General features: G+C 47.1%; 1 protein-coding gene across 2 annotated transcripts in view; it reads left to right on the top strand.

Moving 5' to 3' along the window:
- VANGL1 (VANGL planar cell polarity protein 1) overlaps positions 1–24,236 on the top strand; it is a 52,967-nt gene that overhangs the window by 17,794 nt on the left and 10,937 nt on the right. For both annotated transcript variants that reach the window (XM_032249636.1, XM_032249637.1), the window contains exons 3-5: positions 540–672; positions 4,291–4,898; positions 23,029–23,162. In XM_032249636.1, coding sequence (XP_032105527.1) covers positions 540–672; positions 4,291–4,898; positions 23,029–23,162 — 875 coding nt within the window. The remainder of the gene's footprint in view (positions 1–539; positions 673–4,290; positions 4,899–23,028; positions 23,163–24,236) is intronic.

The raw sequence follows: 24,236 nt of genomic DNA, 5'->3' as shown, positions 1-24,236 counted from the left end.
CACACACACACACACACACACACACACACACACACACACACACACACCCGCCACACCTCTTGGTGTCTTTTGTCCTAGCTTGTTTGTTTCTGTGGTTATCTTCAAGTTCAGCTAGAACCTATGGGAATGACTTAGTTTTGAACTTGTGAGAATGAGAAATAAACAATTCAACCAAATCAAATCAGTAATTATTACAGTAAGGTGTAACTAGTTACAGAAATTCTAAAATTACAGTTTTAGGCTTTGAAAAAATATCACTGTTGATAAAGGAAGAATGACAGTCTTTGTTTTGGGTCTTGGAATGGCAGAAAGAAAAAAGTAGGGAGTAAAAATCAGTGTTCCCTTTGAAGTGTGGTGAGGAAGTACATGTTTTGATGCTGTGTGTGCATGCACACATGTGTGTGTGTATGTGCGTGTGCACGTGCGTGCATGTGTATGTGTGTAGAATTTTCCTAAATTTAAAATGATACTTATATTTCTGTGAACCCAGAGAGTTAATTAACATGGCATAAATGTGCTAGCTCAGTGTTGTTTTTCAGGGAGAGAACTAGAGAGAGACACAAATCACCCCGGAGTAAAGATGGCAGAGGGTCAGAAAAGTCTGTCACCATTCAAGCTCCCACTGGAGAGCCCCTGTTGGCAAATGATTCTACTCGGACAGAGGAAGTTCAGGTAAGGATCAAAGGCGGTCTGTAAGCACACTGCCACTTGGCCAAGACTCCTTTCTGTAAATGTTTTCCTAAGTCTTGTTGCAGTAGGTTCTCTTGGGTTTTTGTCTTTATTTTCCTAGCATGCTAATTAGTTTATCTACGTCCTATGGTGTCTTGTTGGTCTAAGAACAGCCTGTCCTGCCCTTTGGTAGCTTGGGGATTCTTCCGAAGTATGATTGGTTGGCCTGCTTTGCATGGTGTGGAAAAGAAGCCGGCCAGGTTGATGACAGGGAAGGGAAGGGAAAAGCTGAAGTCTCCCACGACTCATTTCAAAATGGAACAGTATAAGAAGGAGAAGGAAACCCAGAAAACCTATGTAGTGTTAAGAAGAAGAGGGGAAAACGTGGGGCAGCCCAGACCGACCATTACTACTAGATCTATGCAGTAAATCAGAGGCTGCACCTACAGATACCTGGCAGAGGAACATAAGTTAATTAAGGAGGCCCTGGGTCGAAAAGAGGGGGCAAAAATATCTCAAACAAGCTTTGGGTTAACAGTAGTCTGCGCATTGTCTCAGTGTCACTGCTGTTGTTTGCAGTGAAGGAGGCTGTGGCAGACTGGAGAATGCATTTTCTCTGCAAAGGAAACAGAAGCTCTGCAGCTCCAGACACCTACTGTTGCTCAAGAATGCAAGGATTCAGTGTTTAAGAAAAGCTGGAAATCCTAATTTTATATTATTTTTGAAATATACTTTATTTTTTAAAACGTTGAGTGGGTTCTTCTCGAGGTTCCAACTGGCAGCCCATCTGATTTAAATAAACATCTGAGCTATACACGGAAACATGTTTGCACACCCTCTGCACATCCTGAAATATATATACACGTGTCCAGCCTTGCCCCTCATAAACAAAGCAGTGTATGATACACAGCTGTAAAGACAGATATAGGACTGTAGATAAGCATAAATCTGTACCTACCTGTGCGTACACACAGGTAAGTATTTATAATCAGATAGATGGACTTGGAATTCCTAGGAGCACACAAGGTGTTCTTAGGACACAAAGCTACAGTTGTGGGTTGAACATGAGGTTCATTGAGCAGTGAGCAAATGCCATTAGTGCTGCCTTCTTTGGCTGTGGGATGGCTGATGGTTGGATGGGGCCAATCCTAGGACTGGGTCACCCTGGAGCACTGAAGGGGGTCACTTTCCTCCTGGATGTGCGTTCAGAGGTGCCGGTGGCCTACAATGAAGGCTCTTCTTTCTCCGCATCTCCTCTGCACCTCATAGCTGAGAACTACTTTGGGAAGCTATTGGTGCTGCCCCGGGATGATCTGGTAAGAAAAGCATTGAGATGGGTGTTTGGAGGCTGTATTTCTCAGTAGCCCTGTTACCTTGAGCAGCCACAGCCTTTGTAGGCCTCAGTTTCTTTATGAAAATCTAGGGGTTTTGATGAAAGGATCCTAGGTCCTTTTTCTTCTAAGAACCTCAAGCTTGGCAGGACCCTTTGTACATGTACATTTTTTAGGCATGTGTGTGCACCCCGGGAAATTCTCTTGTGCCCTTCCTAGTAATCTCTGCCTCACCCTTGCCTCTCCAAGGCAACCACTGTGTTGATTTCTATCACTGTAGATTAATTTTGCCTGTTTTTGAATTTAATATAATTAGAATCATATGGTCTGTCTCCCTCGCACCCACCACCCTGCTCAGCATAATAATTTTGAGATTTATCCATGTTTTGGTATGTTTCAACAGCTTATTTTTTTTTACTTTTGCTGAGTAGTATTCCATTGTATCAGTGTACCACAATTTATTATCCATTCTTTTAGTTGATGGCATTTGGGTTGCACTATTTTGGCTGTTATGAACATACTTCTTGTTGTCTTTTGTTGGATATTTCTTTTTTTTTTTTTTTTTTTTTTTCTCTTATGACAGAGTCTTGCTCTCTCGTCCAGGCTGGAGTCCAGAGACGCGATCTCAACTCACTGAAGCCTCCGCCTCTGGGGTTCAAACAATTCTCCTGCCTCAGCTTCCTGAGTAGCTGGGATTACAAGCATGCAGCACCATGCTCGGCTAATTTTGTATTTTTAGTAAAGACAGGGTTTCATCATGTTGGCCAGGCTGGTCTCAAACTCCTGACCTCAGGTGATTTGCCCACCTTGGCCTCCCAAAGTACTAGGATTGCAGGCCTGAGCCACTGCGCCCAGCTGGATGTATGTTTTTATTAATTTTTGGATAAAACCTGAGAGTGGAATTGCTGGGCCATAGAGTTAAGCGTATATTTAAATTTATATGAAATAGCCAGAGTGGTTTTCCAGAGGCACTGTGTCATGGTCCACGTCCACCAGCAGTGTCTGAGAGTCCTGGCTGCCTCCGGCCATCATCTTAAATAGGAATTTCTTAAATAGGAATTAGGTGTGTGTGATCTGTCTCACTTTCCAAGTTGAAGGATTATTGGTTCATAGGATTGAGACCTTCACCACCACCACTTCTTACCATAGCCCATACATTTCATAATTCATGGTTTTTTGGTTATTACTAGATTTGGGATTATTTGGTTATGAGCAATATCTGTCTTGCTGATTTAGCTACTAACTTGAACTAGCTTTTTCTAAGTTGGTGTCCTACTTTCACCTACTTTGTCACTACATCTGACTGTTTTTTCCAAGTGAAAGGATACATATGAGTCTCTGAGACAAAAGCCCTTTGGCCCCTGTGTCTTTTCAGTGCCTTGCCCTCTTACTGCTGCATTATTATCACCAGTTGTTTTTAAACGCCAAAATCCTTTAAAATTCTATCACCTGGATCTTGCTAAATGAATAGACTAATTGCTCTAACTAGCAACTGCCTAGAAGTTTAAAAAGAGAGGAAGCTGGAAAGTAAAAGATACATTATAGTAACCCTGGTTATTTCTCTGCCCTTGATGTTTAGTTTGTCATGAAAACACATTTTAGAAAGAATTTTTAAGCCAATTTGGCCATAAATGGATTCTTGGATTTGCTTAGATTGGTGCATGAGAAATATTGTTAAACAGTGCTTGACACTGATACCTGTTAAGTGGGCCTTGTGAACATCATATGGAGATTTTAAAATGTGGATCCTAGCTGTAGGTAAGTTGGGGTTTGTGTAGTGGTGTGAGTTCCTTTGGTATGCCCTTAGCTCTTCTGGGCTGCTGGAGGGTGCAGTAATACTCCCACCTCCAGAAGTTGGACTTAGTAAGCCTTTATAACCCAGTGTGAATTGGAAAGAAAATGCACGTGGTTTATCTCTATAGATGAGCTCTCACAAGTTTAGTCTAACACCTGGATTGCGCATTGCAGGGCAAACAGCTCGAGGCCCTCAGAGCCCGCTCAAGGCTTTTCAGCACAGGGGATGATGATCAATGTTATGTCAATGAATCACCCAAACAGATCACAGTATGTTTTCTCTGTTTGAAAAGGTGGATACCTCATACATTTTGAACATTTCAATGAAAATTGTTTGAGTTAAAAAGTTCTAATATTTAAAGAGTTAAGCTTTCATTTTCTGGAAGCCTTTGTGAATAGGGCTGGGTCGCTGTGGCAGGCCCTGCATGTTCAGTGCTCTTTGTAGCTTTTACAAATGACTTGCTTCGTGTCATCCTCACTGTCTTCTCCCCGCCAGGATGACAACTGGGGAGAGACCACCACGGCCATCACAGGCACCTCGGAGCACAGCATATCCCAAGAGGACATTGCCAGGATCAGCAAGGACATGGAGGACAGTGTGGGGCTGGATTGCAAACGCTACCTGGGCCTCACCATCGCCTCCTTTCTTGGACTTCTGGTTTTCCTCACCCCTATCGCCTTCATCCTGCTACCTCCGATCCTGTGGAGGGATGAGCTGGAGCCTTGTGGCACAATTTGTGAGGGGCTCTTTATCTCCGTGGCATTCAAACTCCTCATTCTGCTTATAGGGACCTGGGCACTTTTTTTCCGCAAGCGGAGAGCTGACATGCCACGGGTGTTTGTGTTTCGTGCCCTTTTGCTGGTCCTCATCTTTCTCTTTGTGGTTTCCTATTGGCTTTTTTACGGGGTCCGCATTTTGGACTCTCGGGACCGGAATTACCAGGGCATTGTGCAATATGCAGTCTCCCTCGTGGATGCCCTCCTCTTCATCCATTACCTGGCCATCGTCCTGCTGGAGCTCAGGCAGCTGCAGCCCATGTTCACGCTGCAGGTAGTCCGCTCCACCGACGGCGAGTCCCGCTTCTACAGCCTGGGACACCTGAGGTAAGAGGCAGCACCCAGGAGGAAGAAGGGACAGCTGCCGCCTTGCTGGGAGACAGCGGCTCTGTATTACATGAGGGGTGGTGACAGATGCCAAGTGCGAGGACCAGGGAATGACTCTTTTCTGGTTTGGGAAGCGGAGATGCTAGCGTGGGGGGGGGTCTCCATGTTCACTGAGCTTGGGGTGAACGCAGATGGCGCGGGGTGGTTGCTGGCTCTCACCCGGGTTGAGGTTTTGCTGGGCCTGTTCTCAAAGTTGTTGGCAGCTCCCAAAAGTGATGGAGAAAGGAGATGCATAGTGATGGCTGCCTACTTTGATAATGAAATTGGCCTATGGACAGTGGATAAAGTGACCAGCGGCTCCCTTTTGTCCAAAATGTGATATCTGGTTTGCCACGTTGTCCCAGTGGAATCATTAATTGTTCCTTTTTTTTCTACTCTCAGAGGCCTGGTTTGGGCAGTGAATTAAATGGTCATCCTAGGGACCCTCCAATAAAGAATCAAGTGCAGGTTAGAGACTCCAAATGTGTAAGCCTTGAGTGTTTTGAAAATTGTATGCCCGAGAAAAAGTTAGAAATCAGTTGGGTTGTCATACGTTAAATCTCTACATAAGATCTTATTATTTTATGGTTAAATAAGAGTGATTACCATCATTTTATTTACTTCAAGGTACGTACTTTATATAGATTGTATATTTAGTCTTCATAGAACCCTGTGACCTAGGTATTATTAATCCCCGCATCACAGATGAAGAAACTAGGGTTTAGAGGATTTGAGTAATTTGCACAAAAACATGGCTAGCCTCATTTAGGATTCACTCAAATGAGGCCAGGGCTGAGTAAACGCCCTCATAATGGCATCTCTCACTTTGTAGTTAGTGGCCTATTTTTCCATTTGTTTTCTTCCACAGACTATGAACTCCCTGAGGCCAGGGGCTGCTCTTACACCTCATGACATCCTCAGTGCCTGGCATGGAGCATGGCACACAGTTGGCACTGAGACGGTCTCTGGGTGAATGCAGAGCTTGGGATATCTGACTTCAAAACCTTTGCCTCTCCCAGTCTCTCTGCCTCCCTAGGCAGTATATGCTTAAGTGTTTAGTCTGCTTGGCACAGAGTAGGCACTTAGTTCATTGTAGCTATTACTGCTGTGATAGTGTAGCTGGCAGAGCAGCCAAGATCAGCAAGGGCACACCTTAGTGGGTATCAGAACAATCGGCTTTGTCATAGATTTGGCTGGGCTCCAGGGAGGTGGCTTGGCCTGTGTTTGGTGTGAGGCCACACTGCCAAACCGTCTTCATGTTGGCATGTACGATCCTTCACTCCTCTGGTTTGGCTTGTTCAAGTTTACTGCTACCCTAACTGACCCTTGGTGGAAACGGGTGTCCAAGTCACATGTCTGTGCATCAAAAGTCTGGTGTTTTGAGTCCTTCACAGACACCTGTAGGGCTCTAAAGACAAGCAGGTCACTGTTTCGCTGCATATTCATCTCAGAAGGATTTCTTTCCCCATGTTTGGTGTTGGGGCATGACCAGCGGATTTGTGTTAAACATCTGTTGTGTGCAGAGCCCCGGACACACCAGGCCAGCTGCCTTCAGAACTCTGTCTCAACACCTGTGGCGCTCACAGTCACTTGGACAGAGACCAGTGCACCGCTCTCTGGTGGACAGGTGCAGAAACAGGCCTGGGGGAATAGGAGATAGGAACACAGGAGGACAGGGAATTTCAGATTGTGGCAGCAATAAAGCCAAGGAGGCGACAGTCTGTCTCAGGACATGTTTTGCTGCCGTTAAAGTGGTGGAGAAAAATCCGGCGGTGGTCACAGTGGAGAGGAGTGATATTTGGGACTCTGTATGTGTAAGTAGCCAAGACACTGGCCAGGAGTGAGGTCTATGGCGGTTTTTTGGTCCTCAGCCCTAGTTGGTGTGAATCCCACCTGCGTAGGTGGGAAAGGGCAGGGCGTCTTCTTACCGCAGGTCATCCAGGGTGGTGGGCCTGACTTCCCCCCGTGGGCTCCCACACTGCTCCTCCCTGTAAGACTGGTTGAGCTGCATGCTGCATCTGAGTGGGGGTGGAGAGGGGACAAACCAAACAGCCTGAGGAAAGTATGCCCGTGGCGTGTTCAGAAAACGTAATTAGCAGCAGCTCTCGCCTCTCACCACACAGCTCTGCTGGTCAGGGCAGAGCTGGATGGGAGAAGCCAGACTGTGCTGTCTGGCTCCCAGGCTTGCTGCAAACCTCTCAGTCTGTTCTCACCGTGTCCAACAACTGTCCAGGCTTTCAAAAACTCAAGTCAGTCACCCCAGCTCCCCGGGGAGACCTGGAAGGTGGCAAGTGCCCAGCAGGCCTAGGGAGAGCTTTCTGAGGTGGTCCCCAGCGTCATCCCTTCAGCATCTCTTTAAGGCCATTGGTTTTCCTCCTCTCCCTGCCTTTAATAAGGCCCCCTTTGTCCCTCTCATGGAGACCCTGGGTTAGGGGGTGGAAAGAATGGCTGGGGAAGGAGGGACGTCTTTAATGACAAATGGAGCCTTCAGGCAGGGCCAGATGCCCAAGTGACAGCCAGTCTGCCAGAGCTGGAGCAGGCTTGGCACCTTTCCTCCTGGCATTGTGTGGGCCTGGTCACCCGCCGATCCTTGGGCTAAATCTGGTCTGAACCCAGCAGTGGCTGGAAGAGTTACTGGGCCAGAAATACAACTTCTAAGGCCCTTTGTGAAGTGTAGAAACAGACAGGAGGGAAGAGGGAGCGGGAATAGACAAAGCGAGCTTCAGAGATCAGAATAGCAGGTCTCCATCAGACCCAGCAGAATCACAGGCTGTCGGCTCTCCCTTTATGTAAAGCCTTCAGCGTGGTAGCAGCCTATCGGGCTTACGTACCAAGCGATGGTGAGTTCTTTTTTATGTTTTCAAAGATGATTTTATCGAATTGACTGAACTATTTTTGAGAGTTGTCAAAAGAATGCCTACTCTTTAGTTTCTTAAAGAAAATAGGGTTCTCGTTAGTTCATCAAAGGCACTTGCTGGTGGCCCTGCTTGTTGGAAGGAATGAGGTTTGGGGCTTATTTGAAAACTTTCAAAAATATAAAAAAGTTGTTGCAGAAAGTAAGATACTGTAAATAGATTGAGATGCTTCCTAACCTCCGCCCAGTGCCCTAGGAGTTACAGAAAGTTTTTCATAGGTGTGGACTCATTTACCGCTCCTTGCTGCCCTGTCAGAGATCAGAGCAGGTGGAATCAAGGTGTCCCCTTTTACAGTTGAGGTCCCCAAGCCCTAGAGTACGGGACTGCTCAAGGTCACAGGGGACCAGCACCTTCCTGAGCATCACGCCCCTTACCCCACCACACTCTCTATAGCATCCTGGAGTCTCACATGGTCGCTTTGTGATTTTCCATACACACCTTGCTTGTCACTTTTGTTGGCCCCGTTCTCACAATAAGTTGCTAACTTTTCCAGGATTTTACCAGAGACTAATTTCTTTTGATATTCCTTTATTTGAGGAGAAACCCGGAAAAATAGAAACTGAATAGAGACTAAAAAATGGCATTCAATTATCTCAATAATTTCTTGGTTCTGAAATCTCTAAAGGGAAATACTGTGAATATTGGTGCACAGACACAAGTGTAATTGACTGGTTGAATGTGAAATGGTAGAACAGCAGAGACAAATAAAGAAAAGCTTAACAATAAACAATAACATAGTCTTTACTGGGTGCCAGGTACCTTCTAGTCTTTTAACATGCAACTCAATTTTCACAACAGTAATGTGAGGTGGTAGGTTCTGGTAGCCTCCTTTTCAGATGAGCAGGCTGAGGCGCGGGAGAGTTGAGTAAGTCCAAGGCCCCACGCTTTGTAATTGTGGGATCCAGGATTTGAGCCTAGGCTCTCTGGTTCCAGAATGATCTTACCCATTTCACTATTACTACCCTGAAGAGATAGGTTCATGTTCACATCACTGCTTTAGGAACAGATGAACAAATCCGGAAGCATTTTTTGAGTGTTTCCCATGTGCCAGCCTGTGTACTAGCTGTTTTTGTATACATTATCATATTTCATTTAACACAGAGCTTAGAGCTGGAACAGAGAATGTGGAGGATTGTCAAGATGGCTTGCACTCTGAGGTTCATTCCTTAGCTCCACTGGCTGTTTTATTCACTCAGTTGACAAAGTCTGGTCCTGAAAGTCATAGCAGTAGGTTTGAGCCTTTGGTCAGACCTTTTTAACCTCCTGTACTTCACATGTCTCAAAGAAAACATCTTTTATCTGTTGTTGTGTAACAACTCCCCCACCGCTTAGTAGCTTAAAACAACCAATTCAGTATTTCCCACAATTCTGCAGCATGGATTGGGCTCAGCCAGGAGGTTCTTTAGCTGATCCTGCCCACGGTCCTGTGTGATTATACTCACATGACAAGTGAGCCAAGGCTGACTTTCTTCTGTGTATTCTCCCCTCCTTCTAGTGGCCTCTCCTTGTCGTTTCTTTATTAGGGTTGCTAGATTCCTTAAATGGCAGCTCAGGGCTCCCAGGAGCACAAAAGCAGAAGCTCCCGGGCCTTTGAAGGTCTGGGCCTGGAATTGGCCCAGTATTATTTCTTTTTTTTTTTTTTTTTTTTTTTTTGAGACGGAGTTTCGCTCTTGCTACCCAGGCTGGAGTGCAATGGCGCGATCTCGGCTCACCGCAACCTCCGTCTCCTGGGTTCAGGCAATTCTCCTGCCTCAGCCTCCTGAGTCGCTGGGATTACAGGCACACGCCACCATGCCCAGCTAATTTTTTGTATTTTTAGTAGAGACGGGGTTTCACCATGTTGACCAGGATGGTCTTGATCTCTTGACCTCGTGATCCACCCGCCTCGGCCTCCCAAAGTGCTGGGATTACAGGCTTGAGCCACCACGCCTGGCCGGCCCAGTATTATTTCTACTGCATTCTCTTGGTGAAAGCAAGCCACAGCCCTATCCCATGTTTAAGGAGAGAAGACGACACAAGACAGAGACTACTAGGTTGTTGGGTTCAACGTAGCAGATTCCCACAACCACCTTAGGCTCTCATTCTCAAAGTCTGTTTATTCTTATTTTCCATATAGTTCTAACAAATTTAATTATTGATTTCTATACCTTAAAAAGTCCAGAAGTAACATATTTTGAGGGGAAAAAGAGTTGCTTTAAGGAGGCGTATGAAAATCAATGAAAAATGATAGCTGGTAGTCATCAACAAGGAGAGAGACTTAAAAACCACAAAAGCAGGTAAGACTCAGCACTCTGGGAAGGTTTCCACAGTGGCCCATTCTGTAGGATATTTGTATTGCTGAAGCTCCGTTGTACCTAATTCAGCCAGCAGGTTTTAACTGTTTGGGTTTTTAAGCTTCAGGGTCAAAAATGTTTCATTCATTAGAAAGAATAGCCTATAAATCGACACTGACCATGGACCTTGATATAGTTTGGCTGTGTCCTGCCTGAATCTCATCTTGACCTGTAGCTCCCAAAATTCCCACATGTTGTGGGAGGGACTCAATGGGGGATAATTGAATCACGGGGGCAGTTTCCCCCATACTGTTCTTGTGGTGGTGAATAAGTCTCAAGATTTGATGGTTTTATAAGGGTTTCCCCTTTCGCTTGACTCTCTCTCTTTCCCGCTGCCTTTTGCCTTCTGCCGTGATTGTGAGGCCTCCCCAGCCATGTGGAACTGTGAGTCCATTAAACCTCTTTTTCTGTGTAAATTACCCAGCCTCGGGTATGCCTTTATCAGCAGCATAAAAATGGACTAATACACACCTTTTAATGAAAGATGCAGTAACTAATCAATCACAGAACCACCTGTGGCTTAGAAGAAATGATCCTTGGATTGCTTTTCAAGCGGTGCACATTTATGATTGTCACATTATCGATTGTGATTATATTCAAAAAAGTGTTATAGATGGAACGTTTGTACTTCCCCCAAATTCATATGTGGAAGCCTTAACCTCCAGTGTGGTGTATTTGGAGATGGAACTTCAAAGGAAGTAACTGAGGTTAAATGTAGTCACAGTATGGGGCACTGTGATCCCATAGGACCGGTGTCCTTATGAGAACAGATACCAGAGAGCTTGCTCCCTCTCTGCACACACCCTTAGAAAAGGCTTTGTGAGGTCACAGGAAGAAGGTGGCCATCTGTAGAGCCCTCACTGGAACCAGATTGGCTGGAGCCTTGATCTTAGACCGCTAAACCCCAGAACTGTGAGAAAATAGGCTTCTGTTGTTTAAGCTACCTAGTCTATAGCATTTTGATACAGCAACCTGAGCTGAGACAGGAATATTACATGCACTGGAGACTTTTGGGCTATTGAAGTGGAGCTCATCTTACCCTCTCTCCAGCTTATGCATGCATCCTCCCAGCTTGCACGAGGCCTCGCTTCCCTGGATTACACTTTGGTTTCTAGTTTTAAGTGATGAAGGTAGAGTCTTCTAGGGAGGTTAAAGTTACTCCAGTAATTCCAGGATATTTCTAGCTCCTTTTGAAATCTTCAGCTTGTGATTCTGGGTCAAGTAATGTCCAAGCCAGTGATTACATTGCTGGGAGGCAGGGCTCTCATGCTGGACCACGCCCTCCATCCCGTGTTCACAAGGAGCACCAATGGTCTCCGAGAGCCCAGAGCCGGTGGTTGCAACGTTGGGAAAATTCTTACATGACCGTCAGAAGTTTTGGCTCATGTTACTACGATCGTGGGTTCATATATCATCTCATTTTTAGAAATGTGTGTTTTTGTACTCCTGTAACTACTCTTTAATAAAGATATTTTGCTAGTCCTCAGCCCCACTCCATAGCAAAGCAAAGGCCAAGAACAAGCAAGGGCTAAAACCCAGAGCGTGGAGGGTTTTGCTCAGGCCGTGCTTTGCTGTGGGAGAATTTTGAAGGCGGGAGTGGAGCTGCCGTTTGTGGTTTGGTGCTGTGGTGCCTGTTAAAAGTGGCTTTAATGAGAGTGTAAGGTGCTGCACACTGAAGCCCTGTGTTTATTCAGCTGCCTGCTGCCAGTGGCTACAGCTGGGATGGCTTCCCTTGCACGGCGTCTGCCCACAGCCTTGCGCCGAGGCCCAGAAGACTCACGGGGGAAGGAGCTGGCGAACGTGAAGCTGGTTTTGATGGTCTCCTGAGGGCCCCTGACCCCTGGGAGATGGGTCACACTCCCTGAATGCTGTGCTGTTGGTTTTTCTGGAGGATTCATGCTGCAGGCCAGCCCCACGTTCTCCCCACTCACCGTGAGTGGCTGGGTGTGACTTGACACAGCGTGAAAGCGGTGGTGTGCCAGCGTTCAGGAGGGCGAACAGCCTGCAGCCTCCTTTCCCTGGCTGCAAAGCCACCACTCAGCTCTGCTCCGGCCTGAGTTTTGGGGAGCCAGGATCCACTTGGGCAGGCCAGGAGCCTCAGACACAAGACTTTTCATGGTGTGCTCCTTCCTGCTTACCCACGAGAAAGGCAAGGCAGTCAGCATCCTGGGTTGGGTGGAGGTTTTAGAATCTGTTATCTAAATCTGCTTCTTAGAGCACCCCAAGCAGGCCGCTTTCTTTGATCCCCATGCCTCTGCTGTTTATCTTGATGTGATTCATCACTGTAATTTAAGACGCAGAGAGAGCAGAGTTCTCTTCCCAGGCAGGGGAGGCGCAGTGCAGGTTGGACCGTGCAAGGAAGAGGCAGCGTGGCAAGGTCTGTACCATGGCCTACAAGCAGGTCTGCATGCTCCCCAGGCAGAAAATGGCAGAGCCAAGCCTCTCACTTGGAGGGAAGTGTGTGTCCTAGGTGCCCCGGTGGGGGATGTCAGCCAGCATCTCTGCGCTGTGGGGAAGGCAGCCAGAGGGCTCCAGCCATAACTGGCTCAGCCGCTCAGGAGGAGACCGGCAGTATGTCTCTGCACTCAGAACTGCCGCTGGATCGTGGTGTTAAGCCCAGGAGGGGTGCACATGTTGACAACCTGGTATTGCTTCGTTGCTGAGACCAGAAGAACCAGGTCATTGCATGAGCTGTTAGCTACTTCTGGTTGTCACAAACTCCTCCCAGTGTTGATAGAGAATGGTGTCCTCCGGGCTTGCTCTGTGTGTAGTTTTATTTGTATTATTGGGGACTCAGGGAGAAGTGCTCTGGGTGTCTCCCACACTGCTCTTTGGAGGTCATTCTTGATTCCCAAGTCCTGCTAAATCCACCTCCTTGGCGCTCTGGGATTAGATAGTTTAGGCTGCTGATCTGCTTGCTCTTTCAGCAGGGGTACCCTCCAGAGCTTGTCCACAGCTTGAATTTCAAAGCAAAAGCCAGGCACACTTTCCAGCCTTCAAATATTGATTCAAAGAATTCGGCTGCTGAAGCTTTTGTGTACCTGAGGCACCAGCAGGCCCGGGGCACGAGTGAATCCTGGTGGCCTGAGGAATAGCCTCCCCGTGGGCCTCAGCAGCCACACACAGCCTCCGATCTGTTTCCCCTTGCGGGATGGGACACCTCCTGTGTCTCAAGACCTCAGGCAGAAACCTGTGGCCCTCCTCTTCTGCCCTGAAAATCCAACCAAGTCCAGGCCTTTGTTGTGCAGTTTAACCCAGACCTGTCAGTAAACACGAGCTAATTCCAGTTTTTGCCCTCTTTGTTCTTCTCAAGTTCCAAGGTGATCATTGCTTGTTATCTATGGGACTTGTGTAAGCTCACTTCCCAAATGCAGCTGTGAGACAAACATTTTAATTAAAAGGCAGAGGGGCCAGGAGATATAAACACTCATGTGCCTGGTTGTCAGTGAAGGCGGTGGCATTCAGCGTCCAGGGGCTAATTATATTCTCCTCTCTGGGACTCACACAAATATTGCCACAAATGGTCCTGACTGTCAGACTGAAGTCATTTATCCCAAGTGTGGGGAGCAGTGAAGCCCACACCTCCAGGTAGATTTAGCTCTTACGGACTCTGCTGGGAGGTAGCAGGTGGGTAAAACTCAGAGTATCAGCTACCACACCCTGGTTGGAGGTTTTCACAGACAGCTGAATCAGCTTGCACTGGAGGCTCTGCATTTTAGAGTTTTCTCAAAGACCTAGGTTTGGGCCCTAAAATGCAGCCACCAGGGCAGGCACACCTTAAGAAGTAGGCAGTGAGTGGCCTTAGTGCCTGGGCAGCCTTCACAACTGGCCTCCTTTGGCTGTCCCTGTCCACCGACCCTCCTTCCTCCCCTGCTCTCACCTTTGCGCTCATCTGCAGCCTCCGTTACCATTGACGTCAGCCCAGTCTCGCCCCTCACCTGTCTCCTCCCTTCCTTCCTTAAGTTTAAGTGCATTCATTTCGTAAGGCTGAAGTAACAGTATGGCACAAACTGGGTGGCTTAAAAGTTCTGTTTCTCAGAGAGTACAAAATCTAGATGTCAGCACGGCCGTACTCCCTGCAAAGGCTCAGGAGAGGAATTCATCCTTCCTCTTCCTAGTTTCTTGTGGCTGCTGGCAACCCTTCGTGTCCCCTTGTTTATACCTGTGTCACTCCAATTTCTGCCCCCATCATTACATAAGCTTCTCTGTGTGGGTCTCTGTATGTCCTCTTTTTTTTTTTTTTTTTTTTATTTCTGAGACGGAGTCTCACTCTGTCACCCAGGCTGGAGTGCATTGGCGTGATCTCAGCTCATTGCAACCTCTGCTTCCTGGGTTCAAGCAATTCTCCTGCCTCAGCCTCCTGAGAAGTTGGGATTACAGGAGCACGCCAACACACCCAGCTAATTTTTGTATTTTAGTAGAGATGGGCTTTCACCATGTTAGTCAGGCTGCTCTCAAACTTCTGACCTCAAATGATCTGCCCACCTCGGCTTCCCAAAGTGCTGGATTTCAAGCATCAGCCACTGTGCCTGGCCACCTCTTTTCTTATAGGGATACCAGAATGATGTTACTTAACTAAACATAACATCTGCAAAGATCCTGTTTCCAAATAAGGTCACATTCTGAAGTTCTGGGTAGACACAGATTTTGGGAGACACTATTTGCCACATGGGTTTCTCCAAGCTGTGCTGTCTTGTGACTGAACACTGACCTCGTTGCTCTATTGTGGATGTTTGGGAAGATTAACACCAGCCTGTTTCTGCTCACACTGCTTTCTCTGCCTGGAATTTGCTTTACAGCCTGTTGTCCATGGTGTGACCATCATTCATCCTGTAAGACTTAGCAACCCAGCTTTGCCCCCACCGTGGATCCCTGGCGGGAACACCATCCCCCTTCTCGTCGTGTACATGTTCTGTCACGGTCTCTGGGTCACTTGATTATACTTATTGTTTGGGTGGTGCTTACACCTATTAGAGTGTAAGCACCTTGAAGTTTTCGTTTACATCCAGGTCTCGGTACTAGGAACTTAGCAGGCGTTCATAATTTATAACTGCTTGTGATGGAGAGGCTAGTTATTAAGATTTTTCTGAATGTCAGCACCCTTAGCTGGTTTTCAGGTTAATGACTGTGTGCCCTAAAAGGAGGTCTTTGCAGATTTTACTCTAACAAGAAAACATTTTAGTGCTTTTTCTGTCAGCACGTACCTAGGTAATGAGAAGTATGACCTGGCATATATGTGGGGAATTAGCATACAGGAAGTCCTTTGACATTGTCCACACGTGAAGAAAGCTGTTTCTGTTGTCCTAGATAAAGAGATCGAATTAATATTTGAAAAGATGTGGCTAAACTGAAAAGGACTTGTCCACAAGGCATGTCTTCATCCCTTCTCCCTGCTCAGGGAGAAGTTGCAGGCCATGAAGTGTGAGGGCATCAGCCTGGATGAGCTCCAAAGCTCAATGTTAATTTCCAATTTTCATAACATGGAAGAGCACAAGTTTGATTGCAGAAGCCACAATCAAGTCCAAGGGAGGGTCAATGAATGGGAAATGCAAGGGACCGTGTCTACATCTGTGTGTATGTATCCATGTGTGCACACATTTTTTTGGGCTTTGGTTCCTTTAGCTACGAAATAAGGGAGTTAAAAAGGAGGTGGTTTATGGCCACAGTTGTTTCCTTCAAGTATCTAATAGGCTTTCACAAAAAAGAGGGACTTCGGTTCAGAACAAAGCAGTGGGTGAATGAGTGGTAGAACTGAAAGGCCATTTCAGTGTGAAAATTAACTTTCTTTTCAAGCAAGGCCTGGATGTCATCTGGGAGCTTATAAAAAGAACTGGTATATGGAGGCCAGGTGCAGTGTCTCATGCCTGTAATCCCAGAACTTTGGCAGCCTGAAATGGGCATATAATGTGATGCCAGAAGTTTGAGAACAGCCTGGCCAACGTAGTGAAACCCTGTCTCTACTAAAACACAGAAAATTAGCCAGGCGTGGTGGCATGTGTCTGTAGTCCCAGCTACTCAGGAGGCTGAGGTGCGAGAATCGCTTGAACCTGGGGAGCAGAGGTTGCAGTTAGCTGAGATCCCACCACTGCACTGCATCCTGGGTGACAGAGGAGACTCTGTCTCAAAAATAAAAATAAAAATTGGTTGGGTGTGCTCACACCTGCAATACCAGCACTTTGGAAGGCTGAGGCAGGTGGATCACCTGAGGTCAGAAGTGCAAGACCAATCCGGCCAACATGGTGAAACCCCGTCTGTACTAAAAATACAAAAATCAGCCAGGCATTGTGGCGTGTGCCTGTAATTCCAGCTACTCAGGAGGCTGAGGCAGGAGAATTGCTTGGACCTGGGAGGCAGAGGTTGCAGTGAGCTGAGATTGCACCACTGGACTCCAACTTGGGTGACATAGTGAGACTCCGTCTCTAAATAAATAAATTTAAATAAATAAAATTTTTTGAAAAAAAAACTAATTGACATATGGATTGGGAGATTGGACTGATGGACTGTTGAGTTCTCTGATTCTTGAATCTCTGCTTGGGTGAACACTAAGTTTCCTTCCATTTCTAAAATTTTAAGATTCAGTATAAGTGGAAGTTGGGTTATGCTTTTTTGCCCAGGGGCTATATGTATATTCTAGCCACCAGCCAACCCCATCTCTACTGCAAAATGCTCATGCTCATTATTAGTAATGTGATAATATTTTGTGTTTGTATAGTGCTTTTTAGTTTATAAACGCCCTCGCTGTCATTATTTCATTTGCTCTTCTCAACAACCACATGCAGTAGTTGGTATTATCTCTCCATCAAAGGCCAAGAAAAAGGCCAAGAAAGAGAAAATGACTTATACAGGATTACAGGGTAGGTAGCAGGAATCTAGACCCTCTGGAACCCAATACTCCGTCTACAGTGGATGCCTCCCTTATAGGTAGGTTTGATTTTCAGAAGGCTGAGAGTTGGCACAAAGTACTGCCTAAAAACAAAGAGCAGCATACTTTTCTGGCCCCAGTCCCTAAGAAAAACTGTGCAGAGTGGACCAATCTTGGCTCATTCCCCACGGCAGTACCCTCATGATGAGCCTCTGGGGGGAGCTTGGTACAGGAGCATGTGGGATCAAGTTGGCCTCCTCAACATAGGTGGCCGTAAAGCTCATGGTAGCTACTGTTGATGAGCTATTGACTTTGAGCCAACCACTTCAGAATGTGTTACCTTATTTCATCTTAAGCATAGACCTAAGCCAGGTAGGCTTCTCCTCCTCAGGATGCAGGAAAGTGGAGGGCAAACTCCCAAGTCTCCAGGATTTTTCCTGGTCTAAATGCCAGCTAGCTTTGAAGTCTCACAATGTCTTAGGATTCAGAATCATCCCAGTGTATGGTTCAGCTCATGAGACTTAACATGCCTCGGGGTGATGCCGACCTCAGCCAGCACCTGGTACCCTTGGATCTCACAGGCTGCTGCTGGAGGTTCCCAGTGGCGGCCTGCACCAGTCCATTCATTAGCCTTTCAGTGAGACATTTTATGCCACTGAGTTTTTTGGAGCCCACTTATCATGGCAGAGCAGGGTTTTCGGTGCTGTTCTTCCCATCCTGCAGATGAAGCGTCTGAGGTTTGGGGAAGTGACCGGTTTGTTTAAGGTGAATGAACGAGTGAGAGAGCCAGGAGTCATGTTCGCTGGGGCCATGATCTGCAGCAGCTGCACTGTGCGTGCCTCCGCCCACGGCCTCTGTGCAGACTCTAGGATGCACAGAGCGTGGGGAGGCAGTGGACGGTCTGGATATGCAGGCCGGTAATTTGGTTTGTGTTTTCTTCTTCAGAATTTATCTTTTAAAAAGACGTCTTTCAGATTTTCGTGCATTAAAATGTGAACTGTGTTTGGAGTTACATCTTTCCAGGTCTGTTTAAGAAATGTCGCCCAAGGGCAAGCCCCTCTTCTCCGTTGCCATGGCAGTCATAGAACAGTTGTCAACAACACTGGAAGTGCTTTTGTGGTTGATTAGGCACAAAAGACCACAGCATTTCTCATTCCATCCTCTTTGTCCTGCAAAGAAAATAGGCCAGTAGGCAATGTGGTCAGCAGAGAGTTTTAAATTAAAATGTAGCTGTCAGATTCCCTCAGAGGTTTGTGTGCCCTCCTTCCCAGGAGTTCAAGTTTGGGCCAGCCTAGACCCAAGCCTACTGAGGAGGTCTTTATGCATAGGTCTCAAGCACATTTATTTCTCAAGCAGAACTAGGCATACCTTCATGAGCTGTTTTCCACAAACATATGTGGTCTGGGGAGGGTATTTCTTTCCCTGGGTTGTGACTAGGCAGGAATGTTGGCATGCAGCATCAGTCGAGCTGAGTCCTCTATCTTGCGAAAATGTTCCTTGCCGTAGGTTTCTGAGGGGGCTGACTCCACAGCCTGTACTTAAGGCTCCCCCGACCGGAATACAGGGTTCCTGTTCAGTCAAGCTACTGCCTTTTCTCTCTGAATGTCATGGTGGTAACAGAGGGGGCAAGTTTCTAACCAACTTGATTTTTCTTGCCTCCCACCTTTATCCAAGATTGTCTGGTCTAGAGATTGGGATTTGTAGGAGGATTTACTTCTGTTCATCTCTGGGGCCCTTTTTGTTTCTGAAATTGCATGATTTTATGAAATATATATTCAGGACTGATCTTAGACTTACGGGAATCCTAAGGTTGCATGAACAGATAAGCCAGCGAATATTATATACCCATGGAGGAACCAAAGGACGTGTCCTTTATGTGTCAGGGACTTGCATAGGCGAGCTTGCTGAAGGGGCAAGACCAGCTTGCGTGACTCCCTCGAAGACATCACAAGTCATGTGTCACCACTGTTGATGCTGCAAGTTTAGGGACAGATCAAGGACTGGAGAGTTAGAAAAGCCTTCCTGAGAGAAGCCAGTCCTGCGTCAGCCTTGTGGTTCCTTCCGTATTTGGAGGATGCAGAGGAATAGGGACAGGGGGAACGCTGGGCCCTACATCCTGGCCTCCTGGGACTATGACTGAGGCCATGGCATAGTAATTAGGAATGACCGATAGCCAGTAGTGAGGGAGATCACAGTAAACAAAATAGCCTCGCCTATTCACACTTGCTGAAGCCTGGGACAGAGTGGGGACAGATGGCCTCCGCCTCCTGATGGAACCTGGTGTGTTTACCGCGTTATGTACGTGGCACAGCTCAGTGTTAAGATGTGTAATCATCATCCAGAGTCATCAGGAAGACTTAATTCATCTATCACAGAGCTTACTGTCTTCAAAAACATGAAGAAAGGTAGGGTGCAGTGGCTCACACCTGTAGTCCCAGAACTTTGGGAGGCCAAGGCAGGCGGATCACTTGAGCTCAGGAGTTCAAGACCAGCCTGGGCTACACGGTGAGGGCCCGTCTCTACTAAAAATACAAAAATTAGCCAGGTGTGGTGGCGCATGCCTGTAGTCCCAGCTATTTGGGAGACTGAGGCAGGAGAATCTCTTGAAGCTGGGAGAGGGAGGTTGCAGTGAGCTGAGATTGTACCACTGCACTCTAGCCTGGGTGATAGAGTAAGACACTGTTTCAAAAAAAAATAAAAATAAAAAGGCATATTGGATTTTATCCCAAAAGGTCACAACCATTTTAAGTTGTGCACTTGAGTTATGTGTTTATTTAGTTACCTGGAAATTCTCATTCCCTAATATTGCTAGATTTATTGAGCATCAGAAAGACCGCCCTCTGTAGGTGAGAGCGTGCACACTTTTGGAAGTGTTTATCGTGAGATCCCTTCAGCTCCAGCGTTGGCTTCTCAGCCTGGGGGCTGGCCAGACCTGCGGCAGGCTGAGTCGTCCCGTTGCGGCTCTGAGAGGGCAAAGCCGGAGGGAGTGCAGGATGCTTGCCCTTTCCCCTTGTTTGGTATTTTTGAGCAAAGGCTCTCACTCCTTGGGAGGACTATGAGAGCCATGCCTGTGACACCCAGGGCTGGCATCCCACGGTACCCACCTCCACCCTGGGCACTTCCTGGGACCCCAGGGCTTTGCTCTGTGGGGGACTGCCAGGCGGGCTGTGGATTCGGCCCATTGGAGAGCATCCGCTGAGCCCCAGGCTGGAAGGTGGTGGGCTGGGAGCCCTAATGGGGACAGAAACCACTGCCCTGGGCAGTGCATCACACTCACAGGGTGGAGGGCTGAGACACAGCCAGGAGGCTGCAACCCAGACATCCCCTCACCGGCCCAGGCTGAATTACTGGGATTCCCTTGGCCCTTCCTTGCAGCTGAATAGAAAAGCAAAACTCAGCAACCACAAGATGGTTTTGAGTTGAAGATGGTTCTAAGGAGAACTTCTGATAATTGCCTTCTAATTTTTAAATTTAGATCAAGGTAATACTTTTCTGTTGGAATCCAGGAGCCTAGAGATGTTTCTGTATCAGTGGAGGAGTGGGGATGACATGGGTTTAAAGCCCAGACACTCTGGAAAAAGACATGCACAGGGGTGGGAGCTGGGCTAGGCACACCAGGGAGAGAGACAGAGAGAGAGAGGGAGAGAGACAGAGAGAGAGAGAGAGTGTGTGTGTGTGTGTGTGATCAGGGAGAGGGCTGTGATAAATCTCTGGATAAGGCAGGAATAAAGAAACACTTGCACACCAGGGAGTGTATGTGAAGGTGTATGCGCGTGTGCGTGTGTGTGTGTGCGTGTGTATGTGTGTCTGTTCAGGGAGAGGCTTGCGATGAATCTCTGGATGGGGTAGAGATAAAGAAACACTTGCCCCTTTCTGGAGAATGCCATGGATAGAGGGCAGGGACGGGGTTGGGGCCACACTGACTTGGAGATTGCCAGGTGAGACCTTCAGGGCAAGCAGAGGGATCTTCTGCAGGAAGAGCTCTCGTGACACAAACCTCCACGCAAGGCCACCTACTCAGGAGGCTGCTCTTGCACCCCACCCTGTCCCAGGCAGCCAGAAGCTCTTCTCTGTAGTTACTCAGCCCCACATGTTCCAGCAGGAGAGCACACTCACCATGATGGGGTTCATGCTCCACGTACCGGCTAAGGAGAAGCTCCTTCTGTCTATCTTGGTATTCCCAGGGCTTTGCAGACACAGGCACTCAAATGTGGAATGACAGTGAGCAACTGAGTGATTGAATGATCAGAACTTTCGAAATATGGATTTGCTTTTAGGAGTCTTAGGTAGACTTCCATTAGGCAATGTTGGTCTCACCAGATTTCCCCTGATAGTGTTCCCCAGCCTCACATGACTGTACATTATCTAGGACAATATTAAGTACCAACTGAATGCAGGCACTTTTGGGGACAGAACTCTGAAAGCTTTGCCATGACTCTGCTCTTAAGCAAGTTAGCTGACTGGCCTCCAGATTCGACTCTGTTAAAGTCTTGAAGCAGAGCTCCAAGGGGAACCGAAGGGGCGGGCAGACAGGATTCCAGTGGATAGGTTAGGAGCACCCTTGTCTTAGTGTGAAGTGGAGATCCCTGAGCCACCCTGTGAGTGCTGGAACACAGTGTGGTCATCCAGGAATCAAAGGGAGTCCCACCCTGGTGCTCCGGCTACTGCAGATAATCCTTGTAAGCCGATCTGCTTAGCAAGGTACTAGAAAAGGAAAACCTAAAGGGCAAGATAAAAATATATCTGTGGTACTTAACAGGGTGGTGTTTGGAGATGTCAGCACGTATGCTATTACACAGAGGCCACGTGGTACCGGGAAGCCCGAGGTGGCGGTTTGTAAATCATATCAGAGTTCCAGCTCTCCTATTGATTCAGCACATGCTGTTGTGCAGGCCATAGACTTTTGAGCCTCAGTTTTCTTACGTCGAATGATTGTGAGGGTTCAGTGAGAATCAGCTTTGTGCAGACTCTTGCTGTATCATTGCAAGTTGTTCTTCAAAGTGGCGAGTGTCCTGCACTGTAGACCACGAGCACATTCTCTAGCCGCCTATGCTCCTTTCCTGTTGTAGGTGCCCTCCCGCATCCTCTCTCCCGCTTGGTGGTGGTACCTGTTCTTTGCTCCCCTGCTGCTCTCTGAGGACCAAGCAGGGGATAGGTTGGAGACCGAGAACATCGGGACATGGATAGTCACCTTCGTACCCCTCTGCCAAAGGCTAGAGATAGTAGTCCAAGGGGCAGAGGGACCCAGAAAGATGGAATGGTCTCAGTAGAGGCCCTCTTAAGTTCACTCTGCCCTGGATGGCTGCAGTTGTTCTGGTCTGTATATAACCTAAGTTCCAGACTGGGCGCGGTGGCTCAGGCCTGTAATCCTAGCGCTTTGAGAGACCAAGGCAGGCCAATCACTTGAGGTCAGAAGTTCAAGACTCTCCTGTCCAACATGGTGAAACCTTGGTTTTTTTTTTTTTTTTTTTTTTTTAAAAAGTGAGTTTCAGGATTCCTTATACACAGGGGCACCGAGGCCTAGGGGACAAAACCCTGAACGAGGACCTGAGAAACCTGAATCTAGACTTTGTTCTTCACTCATTAGCTCTGCAACCATCAGTAAGTCTCTTGTCCTTTGGGGGTCCTCAGTGTCTTCTTTTGTAAACTGAGAAAAAATAGAAAAAAGTTTTTATGTGCATAAAGTTAAATGTAAGTTACGAGTTACAACTTCTTCCTCTTTCAATAAAGGGCTAGATGGGATGCAGCTAAGCAGGGATCCAGAAGAGGGCACAGAAGCCACTCGACCAGGGGGCTGAGTTCCAGCTTTAAGTTCTTATTCTGGAGGCAGAGGTGCGATGGGACCTAGCTGGCTTCTGTATGAGGCCATCTCTGATCTTTTGCCCCTTTACCTGACTCCAAAAGAGGATTTTTCTTTTAGGACCTGCTTATTCAGTGAAAAAGCTTTGCATTAATTTTGTTTTTGTTTTTTTTTTTCTCAGTATCCAGCGAGCAGCATTGGTGGTCCTAGAGAATTACTACAAAGATTTCACCATCTATAACCCGAACCTCCTAACAGCCTCCAAATTCCGAGCAGCCAAACACATGGCCGGGCTGAAAGTCTACAATGTAGATGGTACGTGCCTTGAAAGGGTCTCTGTGGTGCTCACAGGGGCACAGCTGGGTGACTATTTAAGCTTCATGGTGTGTTTGGTTCTGCTTCCTCTCTGGGCCTACCTTTATGGTGCGTTCTCGTTTCAGAACAATTTCTCTTTTTTATGTAGGCAGACACATTTTTAGAGGAATGTTGATTTACCATCTACCTATGTGGGAAGCCCGTTCATTTTGGGATTTTTGATTGTAAACAGTATGGTGTGTGTTTTCTGCCTTCCGCCAGGATCACCTTATATTGGAAGCTATTAGGAAAGGGCCGCTTTCAAAATGTGTGCCCATTACCCAAAGACTCAGAAAGCTACCTAAATCGTGAAGACTAGAAATTTCAGTAGTTCAGGCCTCTGGGGAGATACCTACAGGCACTTCTTACTCGTGGCCAGGAGCCGGAGTTGAGTGAGTGGCAGGAGGCTGATGGCCAGGCTGGGGAAGTGCAAGAAACAGGACACGGTGTCATTTCTTACGGGTGCCTTGGGTGAGGACAAGGGCTTAGCAGACTCTAGGAGAGGATTATATTGTTAACAAATCTAGTGATTTATATACAGGGTCCATTTGTGGTGGCAAGATCCTCCCGGTCATTTGCTCATTTTTTGGCCCTGTGAGGTGTGAGCTCCCTCATGAAGCTTGAAGGATTAATTAATTCCACCTGCCATCTGAAAACTTAGCAAAGATTCCCTCTAGTGAAACCAAGCCACCAGTCAAGTAGGTCATCCATAAGAAAGGCTGAAATCTGCGTTATCTTTCTGAAAAGTTAAGGTGGTCAGTGGTCAGGGAACAAGACAGGATTTCTGAGTCTGTGTTAATTAATGGTTATGTTGCATGTCCTTGAGCATTGGTATTTCCTATAAAAGTTGTGGCTGCCATGACATTCCAGCATAGCTTGTTTTCCAGTGTGGACTCAGTGTCTCGTGTCCTTTGCCTTTCCTTCTTGTCTCTTTGTCCTTGTTCTCCCCATGCCTCTCATTCTGTCTCATTGTCTTGTTGCTGAAATTCGATGTCCCAGCTGCCCTCATGGCCAAACTGAAACTTTATGTAACAG

Source organism: Sapajus apella, unplaced genomic scaffold, assembly GCF_009761245.1.
Source record: "Sapajus apella isolate SASKATOON/1434 unplaced genomic scaffold, GSC_monkey_1.0 scaffold69, whole genome shotgun sequence".
In the NCBI taxonomy this organism is placed as follows: Eukaryota; Metazoa; Chordata; class Mammalia; order Primates; family Cebidae; genus Sapajus; species Sapajus apella.
This window is presented reverse-complemented; position numbering and strand designations above follow the sequence as displayed.